The sequence below is a fragment of the Choloepus didactylus genome, chromosome 13, assembly GCF_015220235.1.
Source record: "Choloepus didactylus isolate mChoDid1 chromosome 13, mChoDid1.pri, whole genome shotgun sequence".
Classification (NCBI taxonomy): domain Eukaryota; kingdom Metazoa; phylum Chordata; class Mammalia; order Pilosa; family Megalonychidae; genus Choloepus; species Choloepus didactylus.
The window spans coordinates 64,642,213-64,660,661 of NC_051319.1; the positions used below are offsets into that span (position 1 = coordinate 64,642,213).

General features: G+C 36.1%; 1 protein-coding gene across 8 annotated transcripts in view; it reads right to left on the minus strand.

Annotated features, from left to right (window-relative positions):
- Positions 1-1,794: 1,794 nt before the first annotated feature.
- CEP120 (centrosomal protein 120) overlaps positions 1,795-18,449 on the minus strand; it is a 120,369-nt gene continuing 103,714 nt past the window's right edge. For all 8 annotated transcript variants that reach the window (XM_037801086.1, XM_037801083.1, XM_037801081.1 and 5 more), the window contains 2 exons: positions 11,320-11,465; positions 1,795-3,712 (listed from right to left, as the gene is read on the minus strand). In XM_037801086.1, coding sequence (XP_037657014.1) covers positions 3,478-3,712; positions 11,320-11,465 — 381 coding nt within the window. In that variant the 3' untranslated portion in view covers positions 1,795-3,477. The remainder of the gene's footprint in view (positions 3,713-11,319; positions 11,466-18,449) is intronic.

The following is an 18,449-nucleotide window of genomic DNA, read 5'->3' on the forward strand; positions in this document are numbered from 1 at the left end:
GTTAAGGTGGGGCCCAACTCAATCAGGCTGGATCTTAATCCTACTACCACAGTCCTTTATAAGCAGAATGAAATTCAGACACACAGAGAGAGAAAGCCACAGGAAGCAAGAGCTGAAGGTTAGTGGAACTCATAAGAGAAGGGAGAGGCAAGGAGAGGCTGCCATGTTCATTGCCATGTAACAGAGGAGCCTAGGACCCAGGATCACTGGCAGCCAGCCCAAGAACACCAGTCTTCAGGAAGAAAGCATCACCTTGATGATGTCTTTTTCCTAGCCTTACAACTGAGAGATAATAAATTCCCATTATCTAAGCCAACCCACTGCATGGTATTTGTTTGAGCAGCCTAGGAAACTAAAACATTTTCCCTGCCCCCATGGACCTTATATCTGGTTGACTATACCTCCATCATCCTCAAACTCTATAAAATGTGGGAAAGTATACAATTTTGATAAGATCCCAATGACATGATACATGCCTTGTATTAATAATCCATTTCTAGCCCCACAGGATTGCTCACAGATGTTATTGTATAACATTATCTGTTATTAACTAATATTTTTGGTCACTGCTTTAACAAGGTGATAGGCAATAGAAAAGCTGAGCTATATTCTTACTATCTGATTGACAGTTGTTATACCCTTATAACCTTCTGGATCACTGTATCATTTAAAAATTCAATATCTGATATAATGTTTTATACCATAAAAACTCATCAAAGAAAAGTTATATTTTAGGTTTTCTAATATTTTCTATTTTTAAATATCAAATTTGGGATTACATTTATATGAAATTTCCAGAATAGGCAAATCCAGAGATGGAGAGTAGATTAGTGGTTGCCAGGGGCTGGGGAAAGGAGATGGGTATGGAGTTTCTTTTTGGGGTGATAAAAATATTCCAGAATTGGATAGTCATGATGGCTGAACAACCTTGTGAAAATACGGAAAAAAAAAAGCACTGAATTGTACATTTTAAAATGGTGAACTTACAGTATGTGAATTACATCTTAATAAAGAAAATCAAGTTAGATATTCAGTCAAACTAGAAACAATGGTATATTTTAAAAGTCCATACTTAACAGAAGGCTTCTGCCATAGACTTAAGAATCAGCTCAGTCCATTCTGAGGTTGTTGTGGACAAGCAATATATATTGGGTGATCTGTGAACTCAGGTTCAGGCTGGGAAGTATCTAGACAATGCAGCAAGTGGAGGAGAAAATTATCTGGTCAGACTAGATGCTCTCTCCCCCTCAGTTTGTGTAGAGCCTCTGATACATCCCCAAATCAGACTCAAACTTCCACAGGAACTCACATCCAGATAGAAATGACTGACATATACCTGGTGGAGATGATACACCCCTCCAATGCTGTAGGTGGCAGCCTTAGACATAGGAACAAGCCTTTCTCCAAGAGCAATAATCAAATTTTAAAGGTAACTTTTCTTTCACATTAAAATATCAGACAGAAAGTCTGTGTTATACGTGGTAATTAAGAAACTTATTCACTCATTCTCTTCTACTTGTAGTTACTTCACTCTGTAACTCTCAGTCATCGACAATAATTTAGGAAAGCAATCACTGTAAATATGTTAAGCCATTAACAAACTGAATGGCTGTTGCTGAAGGACTATAAAAAATGTTAAAATTTCAAACTCTCCCAATATTAAGACATACGAAAGTACCTGCAATGTAAGCAAGTGAGAAAAAACATTCACAAAGACAAAGTGACTTAAAATGGGAAGGGCCATGCCCACTCTGTTTAGAAGCAAAAGGAATAGATAGCTCAAGAACTCAAAGATGCATAGTTAAGATTTTATTTGTTAAATTACATAGCCAAAAGACTGCTTTACTGAAGGCAAAATAAACCACACATTCATTTTAGAAAAGTCTTCTTTGTTTCTTTAAATCTAAGGCCCCCTCTAGTGTTTGAAAACAGTCACATGCAGCAAACAATGCAATGAAAGGTAAACAGTCACAATATTTTACCCAAAACTTTTCAAAAAATGAAACAAAACAAAACAAAAATACCTTCTGTTCCGTTCATATGGCACAAAATCAATGAGAGAAAATGTCTAACCATAATTAATACTTCAAATTCCTACTATGATTCACAGATTCATTATCCTCTCATTCAGTAATTTCTTTCTCTGTTATTTACTGTTGGGCTGTTTTCAGTAAATTAATACTTTATTAATAAGGAAAATAAACATATAATGCATGTAGGGACTTTAATTTCCCAAACAAGAAATATGCCTCCTTGAAAATACCAAAAAGTTAACTAATTTAATGTTACTAAATATCCTATTCTGTTTTTATGGAAGTTATCGGTAATAGTATATACTTCCTAAAGTATACACTTTAGTTTATTATTACATTTGGGAATCAGAACTTTAAAACTACATGAATTTTTTAAGACTCACCTCATCTGTGAATTTGCTAATAAACCTTTTAGTACCCTTTAAAAGGAGGTGGAAAAGTGTTGCTTTGAGGACCAATTTAGGCACTGAAGAAGACTATGTAAAGAATTCAAAGTTTAAAGAGATATGGCACTACATAAATCCAATAACTTAATCTCATATACTTTTGAAAAAGATTGATTAAATTTAGAGAGAGGAAAAAATAGATTTTCACTCTTTTTTTTTTTTTTTTTTCAGCTAAAGCCTTTATGCGTCTGTTTCCACATTATATTAGACAGGGTTTGAGTTGACTAATTTTACTATTGCTGGAGGGGAAAAAAAAAAAAACAGAAAAAAATTTCTAATTCCAATGAAAGAAAACAATGCTTAATACTGAGCATAAGACTAACCGAGAAGGCCAAATTAGACTATTACTTCACATTCTTAAAAGTCAAGAGTAAGTTGTAAATTTGAAAACGCAATAGCTTTGAGAAAAGCTTAATCTGTATTAAAATAAATGACTAATTTGTCACCCAAAATGTCATATGGCTTTTCTGCAATGATTCTGCTTTCCTGTTTTCAAATTTGTCACTTGGAAATATTATAAGTTAAAGGAAAAATAAAACAGGTCATCTAAAGTGAGTTAAGTAAAACTTGTTACATTTACAATTGGTCTCAACTTTTAAGATATTTACATTCCAATGGAACAGGACACAGAATTTTTAAAGTGCAACACATACTTTTTTTGGCTCAATGTGAAAAATTGTATAACTGGAAATTACTGCAGTCATTTTTCCTAGAATACGTTTAGTAAAAAGCTGTTCTTAAAGTTAGCCATCAAATTATAAATTATGAGAAACACTGAAAAGTCATTTAAAATGAGTATATAAAAAGTTATTACAAATAAAACCAGTGTGGGAGAGGTAGCATAAAGTAAATAAAATCAAATAAATACTATACAGTAACATAAAAAATTGAAAACAACATTTAAAAAAAATCCATTCTCCCCACCCCTTTCTTTTAACAGTTTTACAATGGAATTAAATTTTGGACCTGGTATCTCTGTAAAGACTTTTCAAATGTTATTAATTACTGGCATTGTTTTTTGCCAAAACCTGTCTAATCTGTCGGTCCAGTTCAGTTATTATTCGATCTTCGTGATTATACACACCCGTTCTCATCAAAGTATCCCTTTCTTCTATTAGGCGAGTCAGATAATCATCCAAGCCTTCGTCCAATGCATTGCCATGTGGGCCATCCATTTTTCCACCTGCAATCTCTCTGGAATCCTGGTACTGTTTTTGTTCTTGTTGCCTTAACCTGAGAAGTCAAGAACAAATGCACTGCAGCAGGCAACAAATACTGTTTTGGATTTCTTAACATTATTTTAAAACAAAATGATTCTGTGGCAAAATAAGTTTTTAGTAATATTTTCAGGAAGAAAACAAAGACCAACAATCCATTTGGCTAGTCAGTTACCACATTTATAAAAGGCGGTTTTGAAAATGATTTGTTTTTCTAATTATATAAAACAGTACATGAAAACTGTAGAAACTTTGGAGAAGTATTAAGAAACAAATAGAAATCATCTGCAGTCTTATCCAGATAAACAATCTATATAACATTTTTCTGCATTTCCTTTCAATCTGGAAAATGCATGTGCTTTAAGTATCTATTTTTTTCTTAAAAAAGTTTCATGATAGTATGTCTGCAATGCTGTATACTACTTTTTTCATTCATTTATGTCAGTGAGTGTTTTCCTACACCTTAAGTGTTCGTCTAAATGGCTTTGGAATGTTCCATCATTTGGATGCATCATCATTTTACTATCCTTTATTACTGATCTTTAGGTTGTTATTCTTTTGTTTTGTTAACTTATGTTCTGAACGTAAGTTTTTTCTAAATTCATTCAGCAAATATTTCTTTGTGCCAAACAGTGCTAGGTCTGGGGGTATCGCAATGAACATACTTTTATGAAGTGTATTATCTCTAATTATTCATAGAAAGTGCAATTCTATATAAATGTGAATGGTTTAAAGGGAATGCATATTTTAAGATTTTGTACGGATATCTTGAAGTTATGTTTGTGATGATCCCACTTAACAGGTGAACAAAGGAGCACAGGTGGCACCCTGGGATTTGGGTATTTCTAACAGAATATTGTTATCATACTGCCTTGAAAATGGATACTTAACATACTTACTAAGTTTTAGGAACACTAAGTTTGGATGTTTCAGTTTAACCTAATGCAGAATGTACAATTAAGCTATAATGCTATAACTCCTACAAAAATGTTTTAATTCACAATTATTCTTAAATTTTGTTTTTATACATAAGATAAAGCAGTTGAGTCTAAACTCCTGCTTCTAGATGGCATTCAGAGTAAGTAAGCCAATGAGAACCAAGTCCCTACCTTTGAATTTACACATGGGGAGGGGAAGAAGGAGAAAGAACCAGTGAGCAGTGAGACAAGGCCAGTGAGGAGGCAAGACAAGGAAGACCAGGCCCCAGAAAGGGTGCAGGACTGTTTGCAATGTAGTTCTGTTTGTTCAGATGACCCTTTGAGACTTAAATTGATTCCTAAGATTTCCCACATAAGAACAGAAAACAAGTCTACAGTCCAAGAAAGACCCCCAAATATCGCATGCATTGTCAGCTCTATCTGTTCGAAGAACAAAAGCCTAAATAGTGATGGCACTGAGCTTTAGGACCCAGTGGGAAATCAAGTGGTTAATGGGATACTGGTACTATTTCTTTCCACTGAATTCGAGCAATTCACATGGATGAGTAAAGGCAGATTTCTGAATAACTGTTCTCCCTACCTTAATTCCTATAGTTACCTTGGGGAGGGAGAAGGTCCTCTAGGCAAATTATTGGCATACAATGCCAAAATAGCTACAAGAAAGTTCAACCATTTCCCTTTTGTACATCATCTGTTTACACATGAAGGACAAATGTAATTTTTACACAAATGATGAATGATTCCTAGAAAATCTTTACTTCAATAACAAATCCTGATTCATGACACAATAGAATTTTAGAACCTTGCAGCAGAAGAAGCTCATAAAGTTGCCAAAGGAACCCTCAATAACATCCCTGGCAAATGTTGTGTGTGAGCTCCACTCACATGCTTCTAGTCACTAGGGGCTTACTGCTTTGTAGAACTACTCTGTTAGAAGGTTCTTTCTTATATCGAACTGAGTATGCTTCTTTCCCCTTTTCAACAACTGGTTATGATTCTGCCTACTTACTTCTTTTTAATGTGGTAATCCTCCAGATATTTGAACATATCTAACTTATACATTTACAAAAATTCTTCTCCAAGTTCACCATCCCTCACTCTCTTAACCACTTCTAGGATGACATGAAATATAGTCCCTTACTGTCCCGGCCACATTCCAATGAAAGCTTTTTTGATAGCTGCTTTCCCTTTAAGTGCGCTACACACTGATGAGAACACCCCAGAGATGATTTTACCAGAGGTAAACAATACTGTGAACACCCTAACTGCACTGGCTCTTTGGCAATTTGTGGCCACTTCCTGGGCTTCCTCACATGAACAGTTTTTATCAGGTTTTGGCCATCACTTAAGTGATTTTTCTTATAACATAAACAGGATTCTGCTCATGTCTCTAATATATTTAATCTTAATGGTTTCAATTCTCTCTGAACCCTGGTTCATTAAGACATTAATTATATGATTCAATTTTGTATGACCTCCAAATTTGATAAGGCAAAATGGCTACCTTCATTCAAGTCACCAATACAGTGCTTGGTGGGGGCAAGATGGTGGTATAGGGAGATATGGAATTTAGTTAGTCCTTTGGAACAACCAGCATATAGTCAGGAACAACTAGTAACTAGTCTGGAACAACTGTTGGGGGACATCTGTGACTGGATAAACATAGTATACCAATCTAGAATGGGTGGAACAGCTGAGATCGCAGCATAAGAATTGGAAACTTGATACTGATTACAGCTTTTTCCTGAGACCTGGACCCGTCTGGACTGGGAAAATCTGACTGGGATAATCAAGGAAACCAGATGCCTAGACAACAAAAAAATTATGAATCACGCTAGAAAAAACGAAGATTTATAGCCCAAAGGAACAGACATACACTTCAAATAGATACAGGAGTTGCAACAACTAATTAAAGATCTTCAAACAAACTGCTAAATCAATTAAAAAATCAATCAGTGAGTTGAGGGATGATATGGCAAAAGAGATGAGGGCTATAAAGAAGACACTGGACAAACATAAGGAAGAACTTGAAACTTTGAAGAAACAATTTACAGAACTTATGGGAATGAAAGGCACAACATAAGAGATGAAAAACATAATGGAGACATACAACAGCAGATTTGAAGAGGCAGAAGAAAGGATTCATGAATTAGAGGACAGGACATCTGAAATCCTACACACAAAAGAACAGATAGGGACAGGAATGGAAAAATATGAGCAGGGTCTCAGGGAATTGAATGACAACATGAAGTGCACAAATATATGTGTCATGGGTGTCCCAGAAGGAGAACAGGAATAATAATGGAAAAAATAATCACTGAAAATTCCCCATCTCTTATGAAAGACATAAAACTGCAGATCCAAGAAGCACAGCATACCCCAATCAGAATAGATCCGAACAGACCTGCTCCAAGACATAATAATCATGTTATCAAATGTCAAATACAAAGAAAATTCTGAAAGCATCAAAAGAAAAACAATCCATTACATACAATGGAAGTGCAGTAAGACTATGTATGGATTTCTCAGTAGAAACAAACCATGGAGGCGAGAAGGCAGTGGCATGACATATTTACGATACTGAAAGAGAAACAATGCCAACAAAGAATTCTATATCTGGCAAAAATGTCCTGCAAAAATGAAGGAGATTTAAAAATATTTCCAGATAAAAAGACATTGAGGGAGTTTGTGAACAAGAGACTTGGTCTATAGGAAATACTAAAGGGAGCACTACAGTAGGCATATAGGAAAAAACAAGAGAGAGAGGCTTGGAGAAGAGAGTAGATATGAAGACTATCAGTAAGAGTAAAAAGAGAGAGAGAGGGAAAAAAATATAAGATATGACTTATAAATTCCAAAGGACAAAATGGTAGACAGACATTACATTGAGTGAAATTAGCCAGAAACAAAAGGATAGATACTCTATGGACTCACTAATATGAACTAACATTGATGAGTGAAATTTGAGAATTAAATTTGAGAACACAGGTTATCAGGAGATAGAAAGAAGTTAGAAAATGGGCATTTGATGCTGAAGAGTACATAAGGTTTAATAGGATTGATTATATAGATCCAGAAATGGATAAGCATAATACTGTGTGTTGGTAGCACAATACTGTAAGTACTCTGAACAAAGAGGAGTGTGATTATGTTGAAAGTGGAAGGCTAAGGGCATGTATGACACCAGAAGGAAAGATAGAAGATAAAGACTGGGATTGTATAACTTAACAAAGTCTAGAATGGTCAATGATGGTGATTAAATGTACAAATATAAGAATGTTTCTACATGAGGGAGAACAAATGAATGATATTGCAAGGTGTTGAAAATTGGATGGTATAGGGAAAAAAAATACAGTCAATGCAAACTAGAGTCTATAGTTAATGATAATATTGTAAGATGCTTCCATTAATTGTAACAAAGGCAATATACCAAAGCTAAATGTCTGAAAGAGGCGGATATAAGGGAGTGATATGGGATTCATGGTGGTGGTGGTATTGTGTGACCTTTTCATTGTATTTTATCTTCATTTTCTTCTATTTTTTATATTTTTATTCTTCCTTTTTTTCCTCCTTTTACTCTTTGAGTTAGAAATGTTGTCATATAGATAGTGGTGGTGAATGCATAATTATGTGATTATACTGGGAATCACTGTTTATTTAGATTGGATTATGTGGTGTGTGAAGAAAACTGTTTAAAAAATAAACAGGGATATAAGCGCTGGAGAAAATGTGAAGAGACGATGTACCTATTCACTGTTGGTAGGAAGGCAGAATGGGGCAGGCCATCTGGAGGGCAGCATGATGGTTCCACAGGAAGCTAACTGTGGGGTTGCCATATGGTCCTGCAACCCCGTTACTGGGTATATAGTTGGAAGAACTGAGAGCAGGGACATGAATGGACATTGCACACTGGTTTTTATGGTGGCAGTATTCACAATTTGCAATAGGTGACCTAAGGGTACATCGACTGATAAACGGAATGGTGAACTACGGTGTATACATTCAATGGAACACTGAGCAGTGGCAAGAAGAAACGAAGTTGTGAGATACGTAATTAGGAGAATGGACCTTGAGGACAGTAAGTTGAGTGAAATAAACAAGAATGAGAAAAGACAAACATTATAATGCCTCACTAATATGGACTAACTGTAATATGCAAACTCTGAGAATTGAATCTGAGAACATAGATTATCAGGGGAAGGCATATGAAAAAGTTTCCTAGATTGTAAGCTCTTACAGCAGTCACATCTATTCATGAGTTACAACTGTTATTTCTAAATTCTGAGATGATGAGCTGTTTGTGTATAACCTGGTAGGTCCCTGGAACTTTGGGTATCTGTGTGACACATGAGACTCAGAGCCAGAGTTCAGCAGCTATGAATGTCAGCATTACCCCATACAGCAAATGTTAAAGAAGCTGAAAAAGAGATCAGACTTTAATTACAGATACTAACAAAATGGACTTGTTAGGACTAAAGTAAACCAGACTAAAGGGAAAAGGATGATATTGAAGGTGTTTTAAAATTTTGACTTCTGTGTGAGACCAAATGAAGAGATGTTTATTTGGTGGAAAATCTGTCTTTTCTGTGGCATGCTATATTATGTAACTTGTACAGTCAGTTTACTCAAACTCCATAATTACACGGAACCCTGGACAGGGGGTGAGATCTGGATGGTTTGCACAGGTTAGCATGAAACCCCAATATATCCCAGAGTAATCTGGGCAGAGAGTAAAAAGTATTTGCAAACCCCCCTTGAGGGACTGGGGAAAAATTAGAGATATTAAACTTCTCCACCTGGGGAGTTCATAATATTCTTGCAAGCATTGGGTACTACCACTACAGCCTGGACCTTGATCTTGGGGCTTGCCCTTATGAAGCTTGTTACTGCAAAGGAGAGGCTAGGCCTGCTTATAATTGTGCCCAAGGGTCACCCCCGGAGAACTTTTGTTGCTCAGATGTGGCCTCTCTCTCTCAGCCAACACTGCAGGTAAACTTACTGTACCCCCAATATGAGGGACATGACTCCTGGGGGTGTAAATCTCTCTGGCAACTTGGGACATGACTCCCAGGGATGAGCCTGGACCTGGCATCATGGGATTGAGAAAACCTTCTGGACCAAAAGGGGGAAGAGAAACAAAATAAAGTTTCAGGGACTAAGAGATTTCAAATGGAGCTGAGAGGTCACTCTGAAGGTTATTCTTATGCCTTATATAGATATACCTTTCTAGTTTTTAGTGCTACAATAGCTAGGAGGAAATATCTGAAACTCTTGAACTGCAATTCAATATTCTTGATTCTTGAAGATGATCGTATAACTATATGGCTTATATGGGATGATTGTGTGATTGTGAAAACCTTGCGGCCCACACTCCCTTTATCCAGTGTATGGACAGATGAGTAGAAAAAAGGGGGACAAAAAATAAATGAATAATGGGGGAGGGGGAAGAAACATGAGATGTTTTGGGTGTCTTTTTTTTTTTAACTTTTTTCTTTATTCTTATTTTTATTTCTTGGTGTAATGACAATGTTCTAAAAACTGATTGTGGTGATGAATGTACAACTATATGATGATACTGTGAACAACTGATTATACACTTAGGATGATTTTATGGAATGTGAATATATCTCAATAAAATTGAATAAAAACAGTGCTTTGTAAACAGCAGGGACTTAATATATATTTGCTAAACTGAAACAAAAAAAGTGCTATATATGACAGCAAAATTGTAGAGGGCAAGGATCAGGATATAAATCTTTAATTTGTAAATCTTCAAAGTCTGTAACAGAGTAGATACCAAAAAAAAAAAAAACAAAAAACAAAAAGAGAGAGAGAGAAACTAATAGTAGTATGACCTGAGCCCTTGTAGCATGGCACTATAGACCTTTACCTTTTCCAACTAATATTTATTTATTAATATTCCAAATACAGTCATTTAATTCAGCTTTGAACCCACCTAATATAGTAACTGCATTTTTCCAGCTCATATGTGGAGATGTCATGGGATACTTTGTCAAATGCATGCTTTGCTGAAACAGAAATGTACTAGTACCTTGATAAAAACTAGGTTTAAAAAACCTTCCCTTCACACTCCTCCATAAAAGACTGTAATTTGTTCTTATGCTGCTGCTTAACGATTACTTTTCTTTTCAAACATGAAACACTGTTGAAATAATAATTAAGATCAATGGGACACCAAAGGAACACAGTGTAGCATAGTGGTTAGAAATACCTCTAGAATCAGATTTGAACTCTGGCCCCATAGTATACCAGTTGTGTGACACAGGAAAGGATATTTAAAGTCTTTAATCCTCAGTTTCCTCATTTCTAAAACAGAGATAGTACCTTCCTCAAAAAGTTGCTTTGAAGATTAAAAAAAAAAAAAGAAAAAGAAAAAAAAAAAAAAGAGATAGGCATCTAAAGAATTTAACATAGCTCCTGGGACCCAGTAAAGGCTCAATAAATAAAACCTATTTTATTAATGATAATAACTAAACTTGAAATTTCTTATTTATGTAATTCAAAATTCAATATAATCAATTACCTTAAAATACAGCAGTAATCCTAAAATAGTTATGCAAAAATAAATTTTCAAGTATTAATGCTATGAATGGACATGATAAAGCTAAATAGATTTGATATATATACATTCATGGTGAAAAATATAATCTTTTGGTTATGATACCTGTTCAATTCATTTCTTATATCCAACAATTCTTGTCGATCAGTTTTTACTGTATCTTTTTCTTCAGAAGCCAGGTAGCGTAGTCTCATCTGTTCCAATTCTTCCTGCTGTTTTTTAAGACGAGCCATTTGACTTTCTTGTTCACGCTTGAAAGAAATAAATTAAGCAGATCCTTAATATTAGAAATAGATATATTTCATATGACTTTAATTTGTGATTGTAAACCTATTAGACAACATCAATGTGCTACTAACCCTATACATCATATATCAACAAGAAATGCCCAGGTCATCTCTAAAAACTCTATTACTTCTCTTCCTATTAAGAGCTGTAGTCATTCATGGCCAAACCAGTGACTCAGGTTAGCTGAATATTATAGGAAAACAGAAGCTGAAGGCAAGGGAGTCTGCTTGTCGAGATAATGAGCTGCTACAAGAACTGGTGTTAAGAGCAGCATCTAAGAAATGGTTAACTATACAAAAATGTATAAAGAAAAATTTAATAATCTTCCTGCACCAATCTCTAAACCCACTCCCAGTACTCTGTCTTCCCAATAAAATCTGTGTACATATATCTTTTTAAAAACAAAAATTGAATCAATAATACACCTTACTTTGCCTTTTGTTTTTAACTTAATCCCTCCAGGTCAACAGATAAAATTTCTCTTGAAAATTCCACAGAATGGATCCCCCATGACTTAATCAACCACTCCCTCAATAATGGACACTTTTGGTACTACAAACAATACTACAATAAAATACCCCATCATCTAACACATATTAGCTCACGAATACTTTAACAAGTTGTTTTGTTAGGCACAGATATTTTTCTTTCCTTGGGACAGAACCCCAAAGTGGGATAGCTGGGTCAATAGGTATGTATATGGAAAACTGCCAAATCACAAGTATAGAATTTAATAAATTCTCACAAAGTAAACCACTCACATACCATCAGCCAGACCAAGAAACAGAATGATATCAGAACCCAGAAGTCCTTCTTGTGTTTCCTCCTAGTCACTAACCACCACTCTTGCCAAAGTAACTACTGTACTAATTTCTAACACAAATAAGTTTTAATTGCTCCCAAACTCTGCATAAATGGAATTGTAGAAGTTATATGTTTTGTGTCTGACTTCTTTCACTTAACACTGTGAGATTCATTCTGTTTGGTATATGTTGTTGAAAATTCACATTAATAGATAGCATTCCATTGAATGAATATCCAATTTACTCATTCTACTGTTAAGGGACATTCATGTTGTTTCCAATTTTGTGTTATAGTGCTAATGTGAACAAGAGTGTACATCTTTTGGCATACATTTATATTCGTTTCTATTGGGTATATACCTAGGATTCAAACTGCTGTGTCATAGGGTATGAGAATTTCAGCATAACTAAATACCGCCAAAGAGTTTTCAAAATGGTGTACCAATTTATACTGCACCAAGGTGTGTGAGCATTCCAGTGCTCCATATTCTTGCTAGCACTTGGTAATGTCAATCTTTTTTATTTTAGCAATTCTGAAGGGTGATGTATTGGTATCTCTGATTTTACTTTGTATTTCTGCAATGACTAAAGGGGTTGAACACATTTTAATATTTTTAATGGTATTTGGATATCCTTTTTTGTAAAGCTCCTATTCAAGCCTTTGGTGGCCCTCTCTTTATTTGACTGTCATTTTTTTATTATAGGTACATAGCAGACTGGGTAAGTTTGCTATCTGACAGTTATTTAAACTGCAAACAATTTCCATTAATCTTTGGTTTGCCTTTTCATTCCTTTAATGTTGTTTCCTGGTGAACAGATGTCCTTTTAATACAGTTTAAATTTATCCATCTATTTTTTTTTGGTTAGTGCTCTTTGGGTCCTATTTAAGAATTTTCTTGTCTGCCTTACAGTCCTGAAGATCTTCTTTTATGCTACAATTTCAAAGCTTAATCTAGATCAATAATTCGTCTGCAACTGGCTTTGTGTACGGTGGCAGATCAAGATTATTTTTTTTCCCATATAGAGCTCCAAGTGACACAGCAGCATTGATGGGAGTGGAGGTGGGGAGGCACCATTTTCCCTCTTTGCTCAGCAGTATCACCTGTATCCTATGTCACCTCTATCCATAAATGTATGTGTGCCAGTTTGAATGTATGATGTCCCCCCAAATGCCATTATCTTTGATGTAATCTTGTGTGGGCAGACCTATCACGGTTGATTAGATTGTAATTCTTTGAGTGTTTCAATGGAGATGCACCCCACCCAACTGTGGGTGATAACTCTGATGAAATAATTTCCATGGAGGTGTGGCCCCACCCATTCAGGGTGGGCCTTGATCAGTGGAGTCATATAAATGAGCTGACAAACAGAAGGAACTCAGTGCAGCTGTGAGTGACATTTTGAAAAGCAACTGAGAGTGACATTTTGGAGAGAAACTGAAGCCTAGAGAGGAACGTCCTGGGAGAAAGCCATTTTGAAACCAGAACTTTGGAGCAGATGCCAGCCATGTGCCTTCCCAGCTAACAGAAGTTTTCTGGACACCACTGGCCATCCTCTAGTGAAGGTACCCGACTGTTGATGACTTACCTTGCACATTTTATGGCCTTAAGACTGTAACTTTGTAACCAAATAAACCCCCTTTATAAAAGCCGATCCATTTCTGGTGTTTGCATTCTGACAGCATTAGCAAACTAGAACAGTATGTACGTATGTTTGTTTGTTTTTTTTTCTGGACTGATCAATGTCTCTATCTTTGCACCAATACTACACTGTCTTAATTACTTTAAGTCCCAAAAGTCTTGATATCTGATAGTAAAGTATTCCACCTTTGGCTGTTCTTCAAAATTAGATATGTTTGGATCTTGTGTTTTCATATAAATCTCAATTTCTAAGGGGGAAAAAGCTTGGCTGGGATTTTATTACAATTGTACAGAATCTACAAATCAGTATGACCAAAACCTGTATCTTTGCCATGTTAATTCGTCAATCCGTGAACATGGTTTACCTCTCCAATTATTTAGGTCTTCTTTAATTTCACTCAATATTTTAAATTTTCTATATACAACTTTCTTTGATAGTGCTCTTAGGTATTTGATGTTTTTCGATGCTATTGTAAATAGAGGTTGAAATTTTTCATTTTTTAATTGCCTCTAACATACAGAAATAAGATTGACATCTACAGAATGATGGTTTCCAGCAAACTTGCTAAACTCAATTATAATTCTAATATTTCAGCTATAAATACTTTTTGGTTTTCTAAGTACATAACAGTGTGATCTGCAAATAACAGTAGTTTTATTTTTATTTTTTCCTTTCCAATTTATATACCTTTTATTTTTCTTGTCCTATTACACTAAGATCTCTAGTACAATGTTAATAAGAAGTAGTGATAGAGGGCTTCTTTCTCTTATTCCTGATGGCAATGGAGAAACTTCCATTATTTTAAGAAATTTTTTTGTAGGTTTTATGTAGATACCCTTTATTAGATTAAAAAATTTCCCCTCTATTTTTAGTTTTCTAATTATTATGGATGGGTAGTGGCATTTTTTTTCATCAATTAATATGATTATTATCCTCTATTCTTTTAAGGTGGTAAATAACTAATGTCATATTTGTTTAATAAAGTTGGTTGTGACACTTGCAGTTTTTCTATCTATATTCATCTATGTTTATGAGATGGATTGGTAAACTAATTTCCTTCTTATGAAGTTCTTGTCAGATTTTAGAAGCTAGGTTATGCTGGTTTCATAGGAAAAAAAAAGGTGGGGAGTGTTTTTCTTCCATATTTTGAAATAATTTTTGTAGATTGGTGTTATTTGTTCCTAACATCTTTAGAAAAATTCAAAGGTGAAGACAATTGGACCTGGACACTTCTTTATGTGAAGTTTTTTTTTTTTTTAATCTTTTTATTTTGAAATAAATTCAAAGTTATAGGAACAGTTTCAAAAACAATACTAACCGCATACACAGAATTCCATCATACCCTGACACCCCTCCCCCGATAGCTTAATCCACCAACTTTAACATGCTGTCACATTGCTATTTCTTTCCCTCCCTATCTGTGCCAGTTTGAATGTACTGTGTCCCCCAAATGCCATTATCTTTGATGTAGTCTTGTGGGGCAGATGTTTTGGTGCTGATTAGATTTGCTTGGAATGTGCCCCACCCAGCTGTGGGTGATGACTCTGATGAGATATTCCCATGGAAGCATGGCCCCACCCATTCAGGGTGGGCCTTGATCAGTGGAGCCATATAAATGAGCTGACTCAAAGAGAAGGAACTCAGTGCAGCTGTGAGTGACGTTTTGAAGAGGAGCAAGCTTGCTAGAGAGGAAGGTCCTGGGAGAAAGCCATTTTGAAACCAGAACTTTGGAGAAGATGCCAGCCACATGCCTTCTCAGCTAACAGAGGTTTTCTGGACGCCATTGGCCATCCTCCAGTGGAGGTACCCGAGTACTGATGTGTTACCTTAGACACTTTATGGCCTTAAGACTGTAACTGTGTAGCTAAATAAACCCCCTTTTTATAAAAGCCAATCCATCTCTGGTGTTTTGCATTCCGCAGCATTAGCAAACTAGAACACTATCTATCATCCATCATCTATTGCTCTGTCTTCTGAACATATGAGAGCTAGCTGCACACATCCTTGAACATACACTATAATTCACGTATACACTTCCCATGAACAAGAACATTCTTTTGTGCAATCCCATTAAGCGCAGCTAAGAATTACAAGAGATTCAACAATGATACGAAGCTTACAGTCCATATTTCCTTTTCCTTATGTCTCAACTGTGTCCCTTTGAGCCACCTGTCCTGTATCCTCCAATCCCATCCAAGTTCATCCTTGGCATTTAATTGTCATCTATTTAGACTGTCTTTTTTTTTTTTTTTCTCAATTGTGGCAACATATATACAGCCTAAATCTTCCCATTCCACCCCCTCCCTAGCCTTCCATTAGTGGGATTAATCACATTTAGAATGCTGTAATGCTCTTTCCCACCATCCATTACTAGAAATTTCCCTTCACCTCAAACAGCAACCCTACACTCATTTCTTAACTCCCATTGCCCCTTCCCCCATTTCTCTTAACCCAAATGCTACTTTTCATCTTTATGGTTATATTCTCCGATAATTTCTTTGTGTTTACTGTGGGGCTTAAAATTAACCTCTTAAATCCATATCAATCTTGTTTTTCTTTGATTGATATTCATTTCAATAGGACACATAAACTATGTTCCTATACTCCTCCATTCCCCCACCTTTATATAGTTGTCTAAAATTACGTATTTTACATTGAGTTCAAAACCACTGATTTGTCATTAGAGCTTGTGTATTTTATATCATGTAGGAAGTAAATAGTGGAGTTACAGTTCAAAAATTATTGACTTCTATTTGTATTCCATTGTGGTTGGAGAATGTGCTTTGAGTATATTCAATTTTTTTTTTTTTTTAATTTCTTGAGGCTTGTTTTATGTCCCAGCTTATGGTCCCTTCTGGAGAAAGAACCGTGATCACTGGAGAAAAATGAGTGTCCTGGTGATTTGGGATGTAAGGTATTATATATGTCTGTTAAAATTCTCTATATCTCTTTCTTCCTTCTTTGTGTCTCTGTTGGTAGGGCTCCCTTTAGTATCTGAAGTAGGGCAGGTCTTTTATTGGCAAACTCTCTCGCATTTTTTTGTCTGTGAAAAATTTAAGCTCTCCCTCAAAATTGAAGGAGAGTTTTGCTGGATAAAGTATTCTTGTTTGGAAATTGTTCTCTCTCAGAGTTTTAAATATGTCATACCACTGCCTTCTCGCCTCCATGGTGGTCGCTGAGTAGTCACAACTTAGTCTTATGTTGTTTCCTTTGTATGTGATGAACTGTTTTTCTCTTGCTGCTTTCAGAACTTGCTCCTTCTCTTCAGCATTTGAGAGTCTGATCAGAATATGTCTTGGAGTGGGTTCATTTGGATTTATTCTATTTGGAGTTCGCTGGGCATTTATGCTTTGTGTATTTATATTGTGTAGAAGGTTTGAGAAGTTTTCCCCAACAATTTCTTTGAATACTCTTTCTAGACCTTTACCCTTCTCTTCCCCTTCTGGGACACCAATGAGTCTTAAGTGTGGATGTTTTATTTTATCTGTCATATCCCTGAGATCCATTTAGATTTTTTCAATTTTTTTCTCCATTCTTTCTTTTGTTCTTTCATTTTCTGTTCTGTGGACTTCTAGGACACTGAGATGTTGTTCAGCTTCCTCTAGTCTTGTATTGTGAATATCCAGAGTCTTTTTAATTTGGCCAACAGTTTCTTTTATTTCCATAAGATGTTCTATTTTTAAATTTACTCTTGCAATGTCTTCTTTATGCTCTTCTAGGGTCTTCTTTATGTCGCTTATATCCTGGGCTATGGTCTTCTTGATGTCCTTTAAATCCTTTGCCATGTTTTCGTTCCTCGATTGTAGTTCTTTGATTAACTGTGTGAGGTACTGTGTCTCTTCCGATATCTTGATTTGTGTGTTTGGAGTTGGATTCTCCATATTGCCTGGTTTTATCACATGCATTAAGATTGTCTGTTGTTCTTGGCCTCTTGGCATTTGCTTTGCCTGATAGGGTTCTTTCAAGTTGTAAAAAAAAAATACCTATCTAATTTTTCAGAAACACAGTTTGGTGGCATACACTTTCTCTAACTACCCAGCAGATGGCGTCTGTGAGTCACCTATACCCCTCAAGTCAGTTCTCCACCTTGTCCCCGCAGTGTGTGGGGAAATGATTCTTGTGGGGTTCAGTTGGAGAACTCAGTTTGGGTGTGTTGCTGGAGTCATCCGCCCTGAATGTGGGGTGTGTGTATGGGTGGCCAGGGAGGAAGGACAGCTTTAAAATTCAAATTCCCCAGGTTCCCGGAGATTCAAGGCCGCCACAAGAGTCTAAGCCTTCATTTCATTTCAGCCCCAGACTCTCTCTCTCGCTGTGCCACAAATCACCGGACTTGGCGTAGTGTCCCTAGGTTCTCCGAGCGGGTGCCCCTGTCCCGATCCTCCAGGACCTCTGCTGAGGGAATGCTGTGCTACGTCACCAGCACGCACCATCCCTCAAGGGAAGCCCTGGGCCGCCGCGCTGTGCCGGGGCGCTTTCAGCCTGATGCAAAGATGGCTGAACGGG